Source organism: Strix aluco, chromosome 4 (assembly GCF_031877795.1).
Source record: "Strix aluco isolate bStrAlu1 chromosome 4, bStrAlu1.hap1, whole genome shotgun sequence".
NCBI lineage: Eukaryota > Metazoa > Chordata > Aves > Strigiformes > Strigidae > Strix > Strix aluco.
Genome location: NC_133934.1, coordinates 43,010,461 through 43,031,868, shown reverse-complemented (window position 1 = coordinate 43,031,868; position 21,408 = coordinate 43,010,461). Strand labels below are relative to the sequence as shown.

The following is a 21,408-nucleotide window of genomic DNA, read 5'->3' as shown; positions in this document are numbered from 1 at the left end:
AGACTCTGGTGGCTTCTCACAGAAGGTACCCCTGCAGCCCCCCTACTACCAAAACCTTGTCACGTAAACCCAATAGAGAGAGCTATGCTAATGAAAGCAGTACAGACATAGAGAGTAGCGAGTTTTAACGTTCTTATTAATTAAATAAAATTTTTGTATTGTAAAATAAAAAAGGGTGTTATCCCAGCTGTGTTTCAGTTCTCAGGCTGAACTTCTATACGGAGACTGCAGAACATGAGAAATTTGGTTTACTTCCTATTTCAAAGCTGTGTATTCTTAAATCACTTAATTTACCTGTGGTTTAGCTGGTCATCTCAGAATAATGTAATAATTCTTTGAGTTTCTCTGTGTATTCTTCCACAGGTGTGTAAGGGCTACTACTTGGGGGTCAGTGTTCTTGCAAGGAATTTGTCCAATATTGTTACAATTAGCACGCACTTTAACCGTTCTCATATATTGAACATAATCATCCATGATGCTGTTAGGATCAGCTGCTGCTTCGGTTCCTCTTAATCTCTCCCTTATCTCAGTTCACCTCAGATTTTTTTGCTTGAAGGCTACTGAGCGCAAATCTCCAGGACTGATATAAAAGCTACATAGTCTGTCATCCATTTATGTCCCTTGAATAATACTTGTGATTGATGGACTTCTCTGCTGCACACATCTAGAATAGAATAGAATAGACTACTTCAGTTGGAAAGGACCTACAACGATCATCTAGTCCAACTGCCTGACCAATTTGGGGCTGACCAAAAGTTAAAGGGTGGTACTAAGGGCATTGTTCAAATGTCTCTTAAACACTGACGGGCCTGGGGCATTGACCACCTCTCTAGGAAGCCTGTGCCAGTGTTTGACCACACTCTTGGTAAAGAAATGCTTCCTAATGTCCAGTCTAAGCCTCCCCTGACGCAGCTCTGAACTGTTCCCATGTGTGCTATCACTGCATACCAGGGAGAAGAGTGCAGCACCTCCCTCTCCACTTCCTCCTCAGGAAGCTGTAGAGAGCAGTTGAGGTCACCCTGCAGCCTCCTTCTCTCCAAACTAGACAAGCCCAAAGTCCTCAGCCGCTCCTCACAGGACATGCCTTCCAGCCCTTTCACCAGCTTTGTTGCCCTCCTCTGGACACATTCAAGGACCTTCACACCCTTTTGAATTGTGGGGCCCAGAACTGCACACAGTACTCAAGGTGAGGCCGCACCAAGGCTGAATACAGCAGGATAATCACCTCTTCTGCCTGGCTGGTTGTGCTGTGTTTGATGCACCCCAGGATACGGTTTGCCCTCTGGGCTGCCAGGGCACACTGCTGACTCATACTGAGCCTGCTGGCAACCAGCACCCCCAGACCCCTTTCTGCAGGGCTGCTCTCCAGCCACTCCTCTCCCAGTTTGTACTTGTGCCCAGCATTACTCCATCCTCGGTGCATTTGGACTTGTTAAATTTCATCCCATTAATCATTGCCCAATGCTCCAATCTATCTAGATCCCTCTGCAAGGCCTCTTGTCCCTGAAGAGGGTCAACAGCAGCTTGGTATCATCAACAAACTTGCTAATGGTGCATTCAACTCCTGCATCCAGATCGTTGATTAATACATTGAACAGGACTGGCCCTAGAGCTGAACCCTGAGGAACACCACTGGTGATGAGTTGCCAGCCAGATGTAGCCCCGTTCACTACAACCCTTTGAGCTGTTCAGCCAGTTCTTCACCCAGCACACTGTGAACCTGCTCATCCCACCACTGGAGAACTTGTCCAGAAGGATGCTGTGAGGGACAGTATCCAAAGCCTTACTAAAATCCAGAAAAACTAAACCTCTGCCTTCCCTTCATTCGCTAGGCAGGTGACCTTAATCATAGAAGGATATCGAATTAATTAAACAGGACTTGCCTTTTGTGAACCCATGTTGACTGTGCCTGATGACTGCATTATTCTTTAAATGTCTTTCAGTAGCCTGCAGTATAATCTTCTCCATAATTTTTCCAAGAATTGAGGTTCGGCTAACAGGTCTGTAGCTCCCTCAGTCTTCCCTCACAGCCTTTTTCTAGATTGGATAACACTGGCTAGCTTCCAGGCAGCAGGGACCTCCCCAGACTCCCAAGACCTTTGACAGAAGATCGAGAAGGATCCTACCATAACATCTGCTACCTCCTTCAGTACCCTGGAATGAATCCCATCAGGCTTCATGGACTTGTGAACATTCAGCTGAAACAGCTGGTTCCTGACAATTTCAGTGTCCACAAATGGAAAGTCACTGTTCCCACACTTGTGGTCCTCTGACTCAGGGGAGCAGACAGCCCAAGGTCTATAAGTATTGTTAAAGGCTGAGGCAATATCTTCATTGAATGCCTCTGCTTCTTCTGAATCCCTGTTAGGCAGATGACTATCTTCAACAAGTATTGGTCCAGTGTTTTCTTGAGACCTCCTCTTGCTGTTAATGTACTTAAAAAAGCCCTTCTTGTTATCTAACACAGCACTGGCCAGTTCAACTGTAATTGAGCTTTGGCCTTTCGTGTCTTCTACCTGCATATACGAGCCACAGCTCTGTAATCTTCCTGTGAAGCCTGACCTTATTTCCAGAGGTCATACAATTTCCTCTTGAGTTCCAAGCTGGTCTTGTGCCCTGCTTGCTTGACATATGAAACAGTGGAATTGCCTGCTGCAGCACAGAGAAAGCTTACTGCAATTTCTTGAAAATGAGGTATCGGCAGTTTCATAGTGAAGCATGGAGTCTTTCAGGTGCTTTGCTGTGGAGGCTTTGAGCAGCATCCTTGGTTTCGTCCTGGCTAGTACCTGGTGGGTGGCTGCTGTGGCCACTCACATCTTGTGAGCATTCTGATACACTTACTTGATGCTTTTCTGTTAGCAAGTGTATGTGTGCTTGACAGAAACATAGAAGAAACTGATAACTAGTGAGATTCTGTTCTTCATGTTTAAATCATATTACAGACTGCAAAAAAAGAAACTCTCACCATTGTTCTTTTTCCAGGTGTTGTCAGCTGCCTCAGCAGCAGGAGTATCTGTAGCCTTTGGTGCCCCAATTGGTGGAGTCCTTTTCAGTCTGGAGGAGGTATGTCAAGAGATGGCACTGAAGGATAGCTATTTTAAAAAAGTCTCTTTTAGCATGAATAATCTCAGACTCCTTTAAGCCGTGGAGTCTTTCCTAAGAAGGAAATTATTTTTGGACCCATATTTCAAAGTCAAGAGTCCTGTTACCAGCAAACTCCTAAAGATATTTTTTCTTTTCTTTGGATGAATGTCAGCTTTGCTTTATTCTCAGTTATATTTTTCTGGAGAAGGACTGAGTCAGTTAATAATTACAGTTTACATACAGATAGAGATGCAACAGTTTTTCACTCTAGGAGTGTATTCTAAAAAGAAAATAAAAAATCAGTCTCTTTTTCATTTTGAAAGAGGCTTTAGAAACCTATTTGATGGTTTTGTGAAGCAAGTTTTTAAACATTTCCTAAAGTTTCAGGTACTAAACAAAATTGAATATGTTAATCATTAAAAAGGCAAATATTCTATAAAACTGACCTCCAAGGCAACCAAACTCTCTTCTCCAAGAAATGGTTTGTATTAATTTTTGTTATTTTTTTTCAAAATACATAAGAATGTTATTTAGATCATTAGCGTTTTTAAAGAAAACTAAAAAACTAAAAATCTATTAATTGAAAAAGGGAGGCAAAATAGTTTTTCATATATAGTTTTTCTGTATCATTAGGGGATTTGCAAGAATCCTTTTGTTGCCAAAAGAAATCCAAAAAAGCACAGAATAAAACTCTCTTGAAATTCAAATCAGGCTATATGGGGCTTAAGTATGAAATTGCATGTTCTGAGAATATTTTTTAATGTTTTAATCATACTTCATGAAGATAACACATGTGCGAGAAACCTTTCAATGTAGATTAAATGGAGATGAAACAGTATTAGGAAATTTGAGGGAACAGCTAATACACAGTCTGGCTCTTATGAATGCTAGAAAGAGATACTTCTAAACAGAGAAGCTTTTAAACATATATTACTATGCATTATTTCCTAACAGTCTTAAAACAGCAGTGGTTTCAATACTGCTTTAGTATTGACTTTAAAACTGATAAAAGTATGAATTGTTGTAGAGCTTTTTAAAAATGTAGTATGTGGTGGAGTGCCAGTGCTCCAAGTGATAGGAATAATATTGATAATGTAAGAGTTTTTTTTTAGTGTATGTGCCATGTGGGCAGCAGTACTGTAACACATGCATTAAATGGTCTTTCCAGTATTTTTAATTGAATCACTAATAATTCTCATGTATTGCCTATTGCAGGTCAGTTACTATTTCCCACTGAAAACTTTATGGAGATCATTTTTTGCTGCTTTAGTAGCTGCATTTGTTTTAAGGTCCATCAATCCTTTTGGTAATAGCCGCCTAGTTCTTTTTTATGTGGAATATCACACTCCTTGGTACCTTTTTGAACTGCTTCCTTTTATTCTTCTGGGAGTATTTGGTGGGCTCTGGGGAGCGTTTTTCATCCGAGCAAACATCGCATGGTGTCGTCGACGCAAATCTACGAAATTTGGGAAGTATCCTGTCCTGGAGGTTATTATTGTTGCAGCAATAACAGCTGTCATTGCATTTCCTAATCCATATACAAGGCTAAACACCAGTGAGCTTATTAAAGAGCTCTTCACAGACTGTGGGCCGTTAGAATCCTCCTCCCTCTGTGACTACAGAAATGATATGAATGCAAGCAAAATAGTAGATGATATTCCTGACCGTCCAGCAGGCACTGGAGTCTATTCAGCTATATGGCAGTTGTGTTTAGCACTCATATTTAAAATAATCATGACAGTCTTCACCTTTGGTATCAAGGTAAGTGTGAATGCAGTGGCTGTATCATCTGCTGTGATTATTTAATTATTGCCTTTCTCATTTTCCATTTCTCAAAGCTAGCAGCTTTGTTTATAGAATTTTTTTTCATGTGTAGTTCTTTTTAAAAAAAGATCTTTTTACTGTTGATTAATAAGCAAGTCTTGTAGAAAACAATATTAATTAAATTCAAACTAGCCCTTTGTTCAGCTGAATAGAAACATGTGCTAAATTTAATAATGAGCAGTAATTGTGTGGATGGATGACTGTTTGTATGGGCCTGATTCAGCAATAAGGATGATTCTAAAACTTCCAAGAGCTGAGTTCAGCTGAGTTCAGCCATAACCACTCAGGTTCCCTAGTCCTGTTACATGGAAGAAGAAAAGACTGCACCTCTTGGACAACTTGTAGGGTTTTTTTTAAATCCCCTCTAGTCATTTATCACATAAATGTAATTACTGCAGACTGTCAAAGGGAGCCGATGATGATTTCTTCCCTGAAATTTCCAGTATTGCATGTCACGACTAGAAAGTGTGACTATTCATGTGACTATGATGGGAATTTCTTCTCCATTACAAAGCATCATAATTTCTGTTTTTCCTGGTCATTTAATAAATCTGTTTGGAGCTCGCTTTACCTTCTCTCCAAGCTCTGGCTGTTTTCTGAATGATGTATAACTGTCATGCCTTCATCATTTCCTGTCTTGTCAGGCTCCTTTCATAGTTTTTTGCAACTACATCATTATCAAACGTGTCTTAAATATATTGTAGAATGTTCACTAAGCAGGATTTGGGTTTAAACTGGCTTTAACTTCTCAGTCCACATTGCTGTTCCATGTAACTGCATGCATAAGAGAACTCTTCTTTACTGTGAAGGTGGTTGAACACCGGAATAGGTTGTCCAGAGAATTTGTGGAGTCTCCATTCTTGGAGATACTCTAAAACCTGACTGGGTGCAATCCTAGGCAGCCTGCTGTAGTGGACCCTGCTTGAGCAGAGGTAGACAATCTGAAGTGGTCACATGCAACCTCAACCATTCTGTCATTCTGTAACTGATAGAACAATATTGCGTTGTTTCTCGTGTTGATGTTTTAGAAGATGTTGCAGTCTGTTACTTAAAGTTCTTTTCCGTATGTTGGTTGATGGGTAAGATAAATCCATTGTGTGTATTTTAAATGCTAGTCTTTCGTAGGTCAAAATTTCAGACATTATTCTATAACATGGCCACTCCAATCTGTTGTATCGTTTTCTATTCACTTACTCTATTTCACTTATATCTAGGGCTCTACCCTTCTAAGCATTGTAACATTTTTTACCATTCATGTGTTTGTGTGCATCTGGCTCTTTCTCATGGGGTTGTCACCACAGGGTCACACTTTGTGTGTTAGAATTCACTAGATTACAGAATGGTAGAGCTTACACTTCATTTGGGGTTGGTTCATTTTCTCAGAACTTCAGCATTTGCAATTTGGTAGAAATATTTTTGTGAAGTTGTTAAGAATATATTTATTACTTTGCCAGTAGGCAAGGAGTCATGCTGCTGTTGTTGGTGGGACTGTGCTACATACATTTCACTGAAGCTTTAAAGCATAGGGCTGGTTAGAATGTCAGCTAGTATCTGGAGATCTAGAGAAGGGGACATCACTTTAATGTTTACATTTATTTACACTTTAAGTTTTATTTCTGTGAAAGGAGAAAATTTAATTTTTTTTTTTAAATGTAAAAAAAAGATGACTTTGTCATTTAAGTCATTATTAAGGATCCTCTGGGCTCTCTGGGTGTGTTCCTGGAGCTGTAGTCATGTGCAAACACAAGTCTCCACCACAGGAACTGTTTTCCTGTGAGATAAGCAAAGCACTTAGCTGCTGCCTGTGGGGCATAGTGATTCCCGCTGCTCTTCCTGCCATGAACAGGGATCGCCAGGAAGCTGATACGGCAGTGGTTTGTTTTTTGGTTTTGTTTTTTTTTTTCTTTCAGACTTTTGTATGTATACTGCTTATTATCAGTAGACTCGTTACAGTGTCTAAATGCTGATGATGAACAGTTGGGGTGGGATTACAGCTTTACCTCAGAAGCTGACTGGTATGCAACTGCCCTACCAAAGAAGTGGAAAGTTGCACCCATATCCTGATTCCTTGCTTGTTTCAAAGATAGTACATATGCCACAGAACAAATCTTGTCCTCTGTAGTATAATTTAAGTGAGGCTGACATGCGCTGGAGAAGAAAGCTGAGACAAGGTAGAACCTAACTTTTTTTCCTTGCTCCTTCTCAGTGAAGGTTCCTCTCCACTTTGTGACTTGTGATTCAGAGGCTTATGCAAATGAATGCAGCTGTAAAATCATAATTAGAGTTAGACTTGTAACCATTATCCACATGCGATGGAAAGAAGAGAAGGAGCTAGATGCGTAAAAAAGTTATGTTAACAAAGGACCAGAAACAATTTGAATGTAATTTCCGTGTGGAGACTGAATTTCTGTGGCATACTGCAGTAGCAGACTAGAATCTGAGGCAGTTTTGAAGATGTATTCAATTACTTTTATATCTGAAATGTTATTTTTTCAGGGTGCTATTGAACTGTTCACCAAGAAAGCATTTAACTCAGGAAAAAAAATGGATTTTAACAGTTAGAAAGGGCTTTAGATGCATGATTAATTGTGGGAAATAACAGTAGTGGTATAAGTGCATAATTTGGATATTCCACTGAAATGATAGCATTGAATAGTTACGTCTATCAACGCTGAAATATTAGGTAATTCAGGATGGGAGTGAAGGAATATTAAACTTTTCCCCAAAAACCTGTGCTGCTGGCCTTCAAACACACAGTTTGCTATGTTTGTTTGTCCTTGGTTTGTCTGTTAGAAATCATCTTTGCAACCATAAATATTGGCAATATAATAATAATAATAATAGATTCTGAAATACAGTTCTGCACCAGCTATTGGATTCTGTGGCAAAATCTACAGTTTGGAATTGCACAATACTTCAATTTCACATCTGTACAGTGGAAGAAAAAAAATTATGTGTCCTGTTACACCAGGAGTGCATTTTTTTAATGAAGTTGTTTTCACAGGATGGGTTGGGTGCATTTAGGCAACAAGTAAAAATTCTACTACGTATTTGTAGTCTGTACCTCAGTCAGAGTAGAAAATACTTTTATACTGACAACTGCTGTGAGGAGAAGCAGTGGACATTTCCAGTTTAATGAGACATTTAGACACCAGTATATTTTTAGGAAAGAAGATCAGCTTCCTAAGGAGGAGAAGAGATACAGAACAGCAGTTTCTCACATGAACCCTCACTCCTTCTGAAGCTGCTGGTAAAAGCAAGACTTGCAATAATATTTTTCTAAGCCATGTTCATATGACAAGGCTGTGTGGCCTTTTTGGGTTTTAGTCAATAACAAGAAAACAATTTAAATAACAAATTACAGTAGGAACTTCTTTTTTTACAGTAATGCGTTAGGTACTTTCTGCAATGGGAGTTGTCCTGCCTTTTTCTCTCTTAGTTTATTTAGCATTCTATATACACCCCTTGGTATAGGAGACTGCAGTATAGTAAGCAAAGCCTCTTTTAAAAATCATCTGTTTAGTTGGCCATCTAATTTACAGAAGTGTTAGGAAGCAGTTTGGGAAGGTGTCCTATGTGCAAAGCTTGTTTAGTAAGTGAATGTTGACTCAGGGGAACATGAAGTAATAAGGGAGATGGGAAATAGTAAGGAAGACTTTTCAGTACTGGTAGCACAGCTCAGATTGGACACACATATGGTAAGAATTGTGCTGTTGGCACTGAGAGTCTAGTCTGTGGTGCTGTATTAGTGATAGATTTGCTCTTAAATACAATAAAATATAAACAAATGTGTTCATAAAATGGATTCAGCTAACTAGGTTGATCAGTGGTATCAATAGCATTGTGTTAAGTTTTACTAACCTTGCAAGGTCAATTTATGTGGTTTTAACCTGACAGTGTGAGCATTTGCATCTCTTTGGGAAGAAAGAAAATAAAAATACTTATAAAATGATGCATCAGGTATGTTCCCATCAGCATGACAGCAGTTCTTCTGGTTTTGTTGCAGGTTCCATCCGGGTTGTTCATACCTAGTATGGCAATTGGAGCAATAGCAGGAAGGATTGTAGGAATTGCAGTGGAGCAGCTGGCTTACTACCATCATGACTGGTTCATTTTCAAGGAATGGTGTGAAGTTGGAGCTGACTGTATTACACCTGGTCTTTATGCCATGGTTGGTGCTGCTGCATGCTTAGGTAAATACCATATAATAAAGTAAATAAGTATCTGATTTCTTGTATGTTGCCACATTAAAAGGAGATGTAAATGGGCAGTTTTGGAACACCTTTTTTATGGACTTCTCTCTCTTCGGAATAATACATTCACATCTCTACACAAGACCATCAGATTCTTGTGATCTGAGGAGTCACATGAAATTTAAATTGATGAGCAACAGAATAATTTAAATAATAGTGTTTGCTTTCTCTTTTTGGTATCAAGAGGTGTCATTACTGTATCAGTCAGAAAAATCAGTTTGTTGTATGAAGTAGAGGATTTGCAGAGTCAAGTACTGTTGAAATTTAAAGCTCTCTTTTTTTACTTCTAGAAGTTTTGTGTTCACTTTTCCTGTCTGCTTCTGTTTGTATTATACAGAATTATGTTTGTCAGATGACCTTTAATGGCAAAGTTACGTTTGTAGTTCTCAACAGGAAGGCGCGAAGTTTTAAATTCATTATTATCTGATACTAGAATGTTACTGGCTACCATTTTTCTTGCAGGTGGTGTGACAAGGATGACTGTGTCCCTGGTAGTTATTGTCTTTGAGCTAACAGGAGGGCTGGAATATATTGTGCCCCTAATGGCTGCAGTCATGACCAGTAAGTGGGTAGGAGATGCCTTTGGTAGGGAAGGCATCTATGAGGCGCACATCCGACTGAATGGATATCCTTTCTTGGATGCAAAGGAAGAATTTACTCACACAACACTGGCGGCTGATGTTATGAGACCTCGAAGAAGCGATCCACCTTTAGCAGTTCTGACGCAGGATAATATGACAGTCGAAGACATAGAAAACTTGATCAATGAAACCAGCTATAATGGTTTTCCAGTTATTATGTCAAAAGAATCGCAGAGACTAGTGGGCTTTGCTCTAAGAAGAGATTTAACTATTGCAATAGGTAATTATCTTCCAGTATTGCATGATTATATATGCCAATTTAAATGATTCTCTAGATTAAACCAGAATTTACTCTGAGTGTTTCTAGACTTATTTCAGGTTCAGATACCTTATGCGGGCTCTCTTTTCCTTTTTTGAAGTGTATGATTATCTTCAATAGGAGGCTCTGAAATGGAGAAAATGTTAATCTCTCCGTCACAGAAACAAAAGTTGTCATACTGAAGTAGGCCAAAACATCATCTAGTCCAGTATTTTTGTTTGTTTTGAGGCTTTTGCTAGTATCTCTTTTCCTCAAGTGATGCTACACTAACATTCTTCTTCAAAATTGAGTAATTCTCATTTTAGAACAGCAGGATTCTGTGAGAATTACTGTCCAAGTAATGTTTAAATTTAAATATATATCGTACTTCTCTCTGACATGTTATTTACTGTTACAACAACTAAGATTGTATTATGGAGAAATAAGCAAAATACTAATTGTTTTAGGTTTCTGTTTTTCAATTTGTTTGTGTAATGGAAAGTTTGGCCCTGGGCAAATGAGCACAGAAGCCCTGTTTGGGCCCTCTTTCTCTGGGTGAGTATTAGAACTTCTGTGATACTTGTGACAGTGCTTTGTGCACTGGCAAGAAAAAAATCTGTGGATTTTGAGGACAGTATCTTAACCAAAGAAAAAAAAAATCCTTCTTATATAAGAAAATGTTACAGAACTGTAACATTTGGTGCATGAAATCAGTGATGGAAGCTGCATTGTAAACTACTTTTTTTTTTTTTTTCCGTAATTCATAAGATTATACATTGACAAGTATCTCTTCATCAAAGACACATGAGAAAGAGACACAAAAGTCTCCTGAAACTTTTTTTAAAAAAAAGTTTTGTGAACAGAGCACTATTTACTTCAGTAAAACTTTAGCCTGTGGTCTTAATACTGTGAATACTATGGTATCACTATGTAGGATGTATAGGAGTGTCCAAAATTTGGAAATCATTACAGACATCATACTGGTTTAAATTTGCATTTGCTTAAGAGCAAATGGGGGAATTGCAGAACACTCTTCTAATAATACACTTTCACAGGTAAAACTCATTTTAGCTGCTGAGCTTGCACAGTGCAAGTCGCTTAGTCTTGGATTTCGGCTGGCTTAAGAGAGTCATTGTGTGAAATAGTTCGAGGCACAGGGGGGATGCTGTTGTCATCAAGGTAATGAAGACATGAAAAAGAAGAGGATCGAGTTCACTAAAAGCTAAATAAATTCGTTATAAACAAGAAACATTTTCGGAGTGATCAGAAATGAGTTTGTTTTCAAACCAACAATAATTAGAGCCGTTGGAATCATGACAGGGGAGCTGTCAACTGAGATTGGCTTTCCCCCTGGCAGTTTCTTCAGCAGCCATCTATGTACTTTCTGCATGCTATTTTTTAAGTCTTTCCACCTCTTTATAATACATAGAAGTTATTTATTGGAGTGAGAAAGGTGGTAGCTGAAGAACAGCTAAAGCTGTATGGCTCTTGTGATTTCTGCACAAGCACTTCTAAGGGATAAAGCAGTGGCTATGGAAACACATCAAAATAGCATATATCAGAATATCAGCGTCTAGAGAATAACATCAGAGTCTGGTAGTGTTGATTGATCTGTCTGTTTGCACTGGATTATCTTACTCCAAGAATGTAAATTTTTCATCCTCTGCTGTTTTCCCCCCTCCCCTCTTTTTCTTAAAGAAAGTGCTAGAAAGAAGCAGGAAGGGATTGTTGGCAGTTCCAGAGTCTGTTTTGCCCAGCATACCCCATCACTTCCAGCTGAAAGCCCTCGACCTTTGAAGCTTAGAAGCATACTTGATATGAGCCCTTTCACCGTGACAGACCACACACCAATGGAAATAGTGGTGGATATTTTCCGGAAGCTGGGTCTGAGGCAGTGCCTTGTAACACACAACGGGTAAGTAAAGCAGCAGCAATGCTCTTCATTTTGTTAGATGCAGTAATTTTCACTTCCAGGATCAAAGTGTTCAAACCAGGATATATTGCAGGATCATGGTATTTGAACCCATAAGTTTGATGCTGCAACTGAGGACACGTTTGTTAAGAAGGTGCTGTGGCGCCTCTCTTAAATTCTTACTCCTCCCTTGTATTCCACGTCAGCAGGCAGGTGATTTCAGTCATTTTAAGATGTTCTGTTAAAAATTAGCTCTCATTCAGCAAATCTTGTCTGTGCAACTTGCATGTGGAGGAGAGACAGCTTGTCTCTCAGAAGTTTAGTCTTGTGTGGTGCACAGTCTAAGGCCTGTATTTCCTCCTGGCAATGTGCAGTGTATCAGCTATTGAACATCCACAAATACCCGATTCATAAAATGTAAGGGAGAAAATGATCCATTCAGTATTTCCTCTTCTGGAGCTTAGTGATGGCGCTTACCACCGAGCTTTTGTTTTTGGAATACTAACAACTAAATAACTACTACTAGTTCTGGAACTTCAATCTGCAACTTTTGTTTCTTCACTTCAAAATATTTCAAGAAAGTAATTTTAAGATTTAGAATGTTTGTAGATGAGACTATGGGGAGTTGTCATGTGATTACCTACTAAATAAATCAGCCCTAGGCATTGAAACATAAATGTTCATTTTAATTGCCTCTTATCTAAACTACTCCTTTTTTTTACATGATCTTTTTCTGTGTAGCTATTCCTTTAACATTCTGCTTTCCTGTATCTCTTGCATTAAACACTTGACACACAACATTGCAGCTCCTACCATGGTATCTTGCGTTCTCTTTAGCATGTCTTTTAAGGCACCTGGGGACTGAAACATTGTCTGCTAATCCACATTATTTAGCATCAATGTCCATGGGACAAAACCCAGGAAACCTGAAATATGGGTGGGACTTTCCTTGTTTTGCTGTGGGCAAAAGGACTGCAGCTATAAGTGGCAAATACTTAAATATCACATTGATTTCCAAGTTTACTTTTTCAGATGTATTTTAAAACCAATTTATTTTAAATGTTCTCCCACATGTTTTTCTTCAATGCATCCCTGTATTGAATGCCGAGTAGATGTTTTCAGAAGCATAAATGACTTTAAAAAAACTTTCTCTGTTGGGGAAAGGACATAGTGATCTGACATGTAGAAGTCAGTGCAGGCACGCAATTATTCTTTTTTTGGGGAGGGAGATTTGGATTGATAAAACTTCAGTGAAGAATATTTATTGTGATTATTTTTTTTCTTAATTTTTGTTCTAGTTGAGTGCTCAAGCACTGATGTGTTAAAATTGACTTATCGTGGTTTAACCCCAGCCAGCAACTAAGCACCACACAGCCACTCTCTCCCTCCCCTCCCAGAATTGGAAAAAAAGTACAAAAGTAAATTGGAAAATAGTAAAACCTGGTGGTTGAGATAAGAACAGTTTAATAACTAAAATAAAATATAATAACAACAATAACAATAAAATATAATAATAATAATAGTAATGAAAAGGAACATGATAAAAAAGAGAGAGAGAAATAAACCCCAAGAAAAGACAAGTGATGCACAGTGCAGTTGCTCACCACCCGCTGACCGATGCCCGAGCCGTGACCCACCCCTCCCGGCCAGCTCCCCCCAGTTCACATACTGGGCATTGACATCCTATGGTATGGAATAGCCCTTTGGCTAGTTCCGGTCACCTGTCCTGGCCAGGCTCCCTCCCAGCTTCTTGTGCACCTGCTCGCTGGCAGAGCATGGGAAACTGAAAAATCCTTGACTTCCTATAAGCACTACTCAGCAACAACTAAAACATCGGTGTGTTATCAAAATTATTCTCACACTAAATCCAAAACACAGCACTGTACCAGCTACAAGGGAGAAAATTAACTCTATCCCAGCCAAAACCAGGACATGGCTCTAAAGAAGGCTTAATCATGCAAAGCTATGTCAAACTGTACTCTATATTTTTAACTATTTTATTATAAAGTAGCAGCAAGTATGGATGGCTTTAATAATTCACTGTTTTCAGACATTCATGTTTGTTCTCCTACTTCAGTTTACAAACTTGTGATATCCATGAGCACACTGTCCATTACAACAAGATCAGATAGTAAATACTAGTACTAGTGATACTTCGTCATGACATATAGCCCTGTGGATATCAAGGACTGATCTACATTTTGGCAAATTTCCTGCAAATTGAATATACCCACATAAAGACACACATCACCTTACTGGTTCCAATCCAGATTGGAATAGGAACTGTGTAGAAATTGGTGCTGATGACAAATATGTAAAGACTGAGCCTCACTCTTCCTAATTTGTACCAGAATATCCATTCCAGGGAGTTGCTTTTGATTTATACTGTCATAAATGAGAAATATGTCTGAATTTGTCTGATTCTAGGGTCACCAGATAACCCTGCTCTAGAGTGCAGTTTCAAATCTCAATCACTATGACTTTACACAGTTATTACTTTGTTCATCTACTGTAGCTTGTGAATAATTAATTATCTGTATGTGTGAGGAGAAATAACTATGAAAGGAAATAAAGTGGATTTCAGTTTCAGTGCCTCTAAAACCTGAAGAGATGGGAATTTGGGGAGAAAGGGATGAAGTATGCTTCCCTGATGTGTATTTGATATGAGAAACATACTGCTCAGGGGTGGCTGAAGATCCAATTATGTTCAGCATTTTGGGAGAAAAAGAAGTAAGGCAATGACTGGGAAGGGGTGCTGACTTTCAAATAATTTTTCATTTAATTATCTCATTAGCTTTCCTGCAACCATTCTTTTTTTTTTCTTTTTTTTTCTTTTTTTTTTTTTAGTTTTGCTCTAATCCTTTTTCATTATGATTAGAACTTTTTTTCATTTGATTTCACACACAGTTATTAGCATAACATGATCTGTTTCAGGATTGTCTTGGGGATCATCACAAAGAAGAACATATTAGAGCATCTCGAGCAACTAAAGCAGCACGTCGAACCCTTGGTGATTAGATATATCAGATCTCATAATTAGACACATTAGAAGTCAGGAAGCATGAAACTTGTGAACTGTTCAGGGCTTTTATGACATCGGCTGAACAATTAAATCATCTTACGCTAAAAATTTGTATTAAACCATAAAATAATATGTACAAAATCCTTCTGTAGAAATTAAGCTGCTAATATGGACATACTGTTAGTCACAACATTAAAGGAAAGTAAACAATGGACTTTCTGATATTTTTGTTCTTGAGATCACATAGATCCATCTAGTTGATCCGCTGATTTCCCCAGGTGGGAAGGCACGCAGCTAGGAATACTTTTTCCCTGCCCAATGCAAATTAAATTCTCGTATATGCCAATTTCTTTTTCTGATGTTGACAGCTTTAAATAGCTGATAAATAGCTAAGTAAGTATCACATCTTTTGAGAAGCAAAGCCATGCATGTTTTTAATGTATCGCAGCATTACGTCTTCCCTGTAACCCCCCTTTATCAACATGATTTTTTAGAAGTACTCTTATTTTTAGTGAAGTCCTGTAATTTTATGCAAAGTCCTGTGATTCTGCTGTTAACTACAGCAATTGATGTGCTCCTTCATAAAATGTTCAGTGATATCCTAAGCCACTAAGTGCCATGCTGCTACGGTGACTGTTGACTTCAGAATTTAGAGGCTGTTTTAACCATGATGTTGTGAACTAACCTTAGATGGATGGTGGACTTTGTCTTAATTTGGACATGGTTTGCTAGTTACATCTCTACTAAACATTCCCACCAAGTTTAGCTGCTTATGTGCAAAACATGCTAATTATGTTCTCATTTTATGCTAATATTTCACAAGTATTTCATGCGTCCTTTAATAAGACAAAATGAAATGTACTAACCAGAATAACAAGGGCAGCAGCTCATTCATTCTGCTCTTTGCTTCTGCTGTGATATTACCCTTTTGGACAGTCTCACCCTTTTTGATATTTCGCAGAGTTATACTTTTAAAAGCCATGAAGATCCTGTCATAAGAGCACAGTATCTAAATTGGAAAATGAAAATTTTCTTATGTTATTCACACTTTATTTTCTAAAGCTGTGAACTCCAAAAACTAGTTAACTATTGTTTATTCTACAAGAGTTTCATGGCCAATACAGTGTGCTCCTATGAATACATTCAGCCTGAGCCAGTGCGTCAGACTGGAAGGATCCCTATGATTTAAAAATGGAGGGAAGGGGAGTTTGATTTGCGGTTAGGATTTCGGGCCATCAAGCGGTACGTCACTTCTGATGGCTAGGTTGGAACATGCCTCCCTTATGAAATGGGATCAATATCACTTCTTTTTCATACCTCTTTTTTTCTTTGTCCCTCTGTGTTACTTTTTTGTTGGCATACGCTAATCAAAATTTCATTTTTGTAGAAACAAAAAGTTAAATAAAAATTGTCATGGGCTCTACTTGTATTACTTGTATTTCATTAAAATGGACTACAGCTGTCAGAGACCATCTGATATGGTGTCTCAGCATTGCTGTCTTTTAACAAATGGGTGGTTCCTCAATATTTTGATTAATAAAATGTTTTTTGTTTAAATAAGAAAATCAGGCTGTTTACTTTTGCTCTATTCCTGTCAACAAAAAGGACTTGGCTACAGATTTGTTCTGCTTTACTATTTTCCTGCTTGGATTAATGTCAGTCTTCCATTTATCCTTTTCAGGCGCCTCCTTGGCATTATAACAAAAAAAGATATCCTCCGTCATATGGCCCAGACGGCAAACCAAGACCCCGCCTCAATAATGTTCAACTGAAACCCATAGCTGAGGAGAGAGAGGAAACGGAAGAGGAGGTTCATTTGTTGAATAGCACAACACTTTAGTCTGGGGGATACTTCTAAAATCAGAGACGAGAGCTGGGTTTTTGCGTAACAGTGCTGCTGGAAATCAGGAGTTGGTCTGGGGGAATATGTGGCGAGGAGGAAGGAAGGCTGATGGGAGCGTGGGAAGGGAGAGCCGCTGGCCTGCACTGGATGCGTCCCGAGACATCAGGTCTGCCATGATAGTGCAGCGGGTGAGCCGTGCGAGGTGGCGCAATTCTCCAGCCCCAGCCTGGTACTTCAGCATTGAAGAGATGTGTTATTAGTCCCTGTTTCTAGAGGGATCGTTCTGAATTGAGCCATCTTATGGAGACTGAAAGGTCTTGCCCTTTTTACCATTGAAAACTGTTGTGTTAACTCATGAAACGTATTAATTATTACACGTCACCTTTCTACATTCCAGAAGAGCTTTATTTCTCTCTCTCCTGAGCCGTAACAAAGCCTCTTTAAAATTGGTGTGCCCTTTTGAAGCAGTTGTTTCTCATATTGAGATGTACTGTGAGTTACTGAGGTTCAATCACAAGAAGGGAGGTTTTTCTTGTGCCATTAAACGTGTAAGTTTGTACATCATGAAATGCTTGGGGCAGTACAGATCCACTGCGACAAAAACAGATTGAACAGGTAATACCTCGCAAGAACCGTGCGAGACTTCTTTCAACCCATGTGCTGGTGTGATACGAGAAAAATTAAAACCAGATGAAACTAGCGTTTCAAAGGAAAATACTGTTTTTGCTGCAGAAAATATCAATAATGTGACTTGGTCTTATGCAATTTTTGTATTATTGAAAACACTATGATATATACCAATGTTGTGCAGTATAAGGAAAAATACTGCTATTCTACTAGTTAAGAGCTGGAACAATTCTGTATACGTGTATCTGGTAAAAACTGCATGCTACAACACTGGAGATCTTTCTTCCCCCCCTGTAAAATTTGAGAACGGTCATTTTTATTTTTTCTTCACAAAAGATGTTCCACTGCTGACATGGTAGGAAGAAATGTAACTCATAACTTGCACTAAATGTATATTATTTTTCTTGAGGTTTTACCATTCTTTATTTATATTTGTATGGATTAAAAAAATCTATTAAATATGAATCAGTTAATATCTCACATAACTAATTACCTTTTTAATGTGATTTTATAGAATAATTCATAATCCTCTGCAAGTAATGGAGGATTAGCAAATGTTTACAACTAGATGAAGGGTTTAAACAAAATGGTTTCTTTATGATCCAACATGCATATAAGATAATTTTCAAATGTAACTTTCACTGCCGTTACCTTGAGATTTCTTTTTTCCTTTACTAGCAGATAACTGGAACAGTAATAATAAAATTTTATTTAAAAAAACTGCAGGGTTTAAAAAATAATAGGAAGAAAGCAACTATAATTAGTAGATTGCTTTTGACACTTTTTTTTTTTTTCTTTTTCCAAGTTTATAGAAGCATAAATGATATGTAGCCACAGAAGATGAGCAGCAGGGCAAAATCAAATCCAGTACTTGAAACTTTGGCAGGACTTTAAAATTCAGCAGCAACACACGCAAGCAGGTGAAGTGACAGATCCCTAACTTGTTTACTTTTTTCTTTCCACTCACTAGATTAATTTGTTTCATTTTCATTTTATCAAGCCACCACCACCACAAATACATACAGAGGAAGAAAGGCAATATGCTATAAGCCTAAAGTAGGGAGGAAAAATTTAAGAAATCCACCTGACAAAAATCATGCTTTATAGTAGGGGGCAAGATAAACTTTCTTTTTAACAGTTACGCCCACCAGACTGCAAACATAAAACTGGTAAAACTCTTAAAATAATAATCCTAGGTATCTCTAAGGCATTCATCACAGTTACCTCAAATGTCTTTCTTCACAAAGTACTCAGTATTATTTTATCTTAAGTACAATAACATACTGGACTGAAATTCTGGTACTTTTGGTAAACTCCAAAATAATGCCTGTGCTTAAGCGTGCTGCTGAATTTTTACCGATTTTTCTGAGTATTAAACTGCCATCTACATCTCATCATCTCATCTCTTGGAGCAACTGGACCCAGTAGAAAGTGAAATGTGCCAGTGGGCTCATGGTGATGAGCCCCTGTATTAAAACCAGGTTTGGAACTGAAACAGGGAATCAAGCTGTGTTAAAACGGGAGTGTGGCAGCAACTAGCTCTATTCTTCCACATGAAGTCAGTGCTAGTGGTTCAAAACTGCGCAGTTTCGTGGTACAAAATTTCAATTGCATAAGCCTGAAGAAGCTTTACAGAAGAACTTCACAAAGAGCAGGATTTGGCCCATTTAGAGAAGGCAGCTCTGGAAGTTGTCTGTGATGGCGATTTGTGCGATCTAATTTTTTTTCTACAGTGGAAGAATATAAATGCACTCCACGTATGAAAATTGCTTTATATCAGTTTGAAACCTCTGCCATGTCTCATGTTCTCATAAAACACTGCTGTGTGTACTGGATTAACTTCCACCTCCTTCTACAGACTGTACTGTCTGAATTACAGTTCACACACCTGCTGTGTTTTATATTTTCAGTATGGATCCTGAGTGCTGCATATAAATTGTGCAACTCTGCTCTTACCTGCTAAGCTTTCCCTGTTGACATTTAAAATGTCTTCTGGTAAACATACATTAGAGGTTCTGATGACGAAGTATGTGTGCCTGTGCTGTGCAACAAAAATTTTCTAACATAAAACTTCCAGCGCCTTACTCAAGTTAATAATTTGAAAAAAAATGTGATGGATGGGAGGGGGAAAAGTGTCAGCATTTTTTTTTTTAAACCATTCAATTACTGGTTCATGAAGAATGCATTCTTTGTTAATCTGTGATGTTGCCTAGAGCTGTATTTAATATTGATCTTAATGTTTTTATTTATAATAGTGTGGTAGAGCTGCATATCATTACAGTAAAAATTCTGATTACTGTGATGATTTAATCAAACATTAAAAACTTCTGTATGACCATTTATTGTTCTGTCATGTTTGTGTTGATTTTTAAATTTATTTTCCCTGAGAGAAAATGAAAAGCTAGGAATTTTACAGACAAAACTGGTAAGCAGGTAACAAATACTGAATTTTAGGAGATGCAAGCTTTGTATTGCCTAGTACTTGGCTACAAACCAGTAGCCAGATCACCCCAACCAGATCAGGGCTTTTTTCCCAAAAAATGACATTTAAAAAAATTGTTTTAATTATAGAATAGGTGGCTTCCTGATTTAAGAGAGTTAAAAGTAGATGATGATTTTACTGTCTGAAAGCCAAAATGATGTAGTTTCTACACAGTAAATTTGTAGCACCTCTGGTTTAAAAAAACCCCACACTTAAGATATTTAGACATCTGGTGATAGAATAGTTCATGCTGTAACTGTTTATAGAATGGTTTGGGTTGGAAGGGACCTTAAAGATCATTTAGTTCCAATCCCCCTGCCATGGGCAGGAACACCCTCCACTAGACCAGGTTGCTCAAAGCCCCGTCCAACCTGGCCTTGAACACTGCCAGGGAGGGGGCAGCCACAACATCTCTGAGCAACCTGTTCCAGTGTCTCACCATCTTCACTATATATAAGGAATTTCTTCCTTATATCTAGTCTGAATCCACCCTCTTTCAGTTTAAAACCATTACCCCTTGTCCTATCACTACAGGCCCTACTAAAAATTCTGTCCCCAATTTAATGATGTACTTTTTCAGTTGGTGTAACACTTTCCTTCTCAATAAGAGGTTAATAGACAAGACTGGAAACTCCATACTAAGGTCTCCCTTTTTGCAGATTTAAGTTCATATTTAAATACCAGTGCAAAAGGTGAATACTTTTTTGTTACTTGTATGATTTATGGGGCATTAATATGAAGGTCTCTTCTGCTTGGAACCTAAAAAGTAAGGGGGAAATGAGACCAAAATTTTTAAAACATAAAGAAGTCCATGTAAACTTGTGCTTATGTTTGAATAAATGGAACATTTATATGCTGAAAGGGGTGGGGTTGTCAAATTTACAAAAGTAGATGTGGCATACAATGATTACCTTTGTCATTTAAAACTCAAGATACACTTTTGCAGCACTTGAACCTACATTTTGAATTATGTATTAGTTTATTCTGGAAAGGATCATTGGTGGTACAATAGTCTGCTAAAAAGGAGGGAAACTTTGAAATCTGAGCATGGTGCCTAGTGGCCTATAATCTTCATTAGTAGTACTATTGTCATTAGTAATGATGTGAACTGCTAGAAGAGAAGTCACGTCACTGTAGGGTGGCAGGCCTGTTGAGTAAGAGCAAGTGTTACTTTCCACTTGTTTCTGGACTGTTATTTCAAGCAGTTGCCTGAGAATAAAACTCTATTTTATTGTTACTACACCTAGAGCAGTTGACCAATGAACTTGAAAACAATTATTTGCATCTTGTACAAAATCACTTTGATTCTATTTTAGAAGTCCAGATTAGTGAACACAAGGCATGAGTCCATCTGACCAATAAGGTAGTAACTGCAGTGGAATTTCTAATTTATCTTGTAATGCCAGTTAGCTGTTTTTTTAATCCTATTTGTTTCCTGTTAATTGAGCCTCCTCCAGCAGATTGAGACCATATTTAGTGCTT

General features: G+C 38.2%; 1 protein-coding gene across 4 annotated transcripts in view; it reads left to right on the top strand.

The window, feature by feature from the left end:
* CLCN3 (chloride voltage-gated channel 3) overlaps positions 1-19,784 on the top strand; it is an 82,620-nt gene extending 62,836 nt beyond the window's left edge. For 2 of the 4 annotated variants that reach the window (XM_074822820.1, XM_074822822.1), the window contains 7 exons: positions 2,983-3,063; positions 4,300-4,845; positions 8,915-9,101; positions 9,624-10,022; positions 11,739-11,955; positions 14,887-14,962; positions 16,656-19,784. In XM_074822820.1, coding sequence (XP_074678921.1) covers positions 2,983-3,063; positions 4,300-4,845; positions 8,915-9,101; positions 9,624-10,022; positions 11,739-11,955; positions 14,887-14,962; positions 16,656-16,814 — 1,665 coding nt within the window. In that variant the 3' untranslated portion in view covers positions 16,815-19,784. The remainder of the gene's footprint in view (positions 1-2,982; positions 3,064-4,299; positions 4,846-8,914; positions 9,102-9,623; positions 10,023-11,738; positions 11,956-14,886; positions 14,963-16,655) is intronic. The other 2 variants (XM_074822823.1, XM_074822824.1) reach the window with 1 other exon arrangement.
* The last annotated feature ends 1,624 nt before the right edge of the window (positions 19,785-21,408 follow it).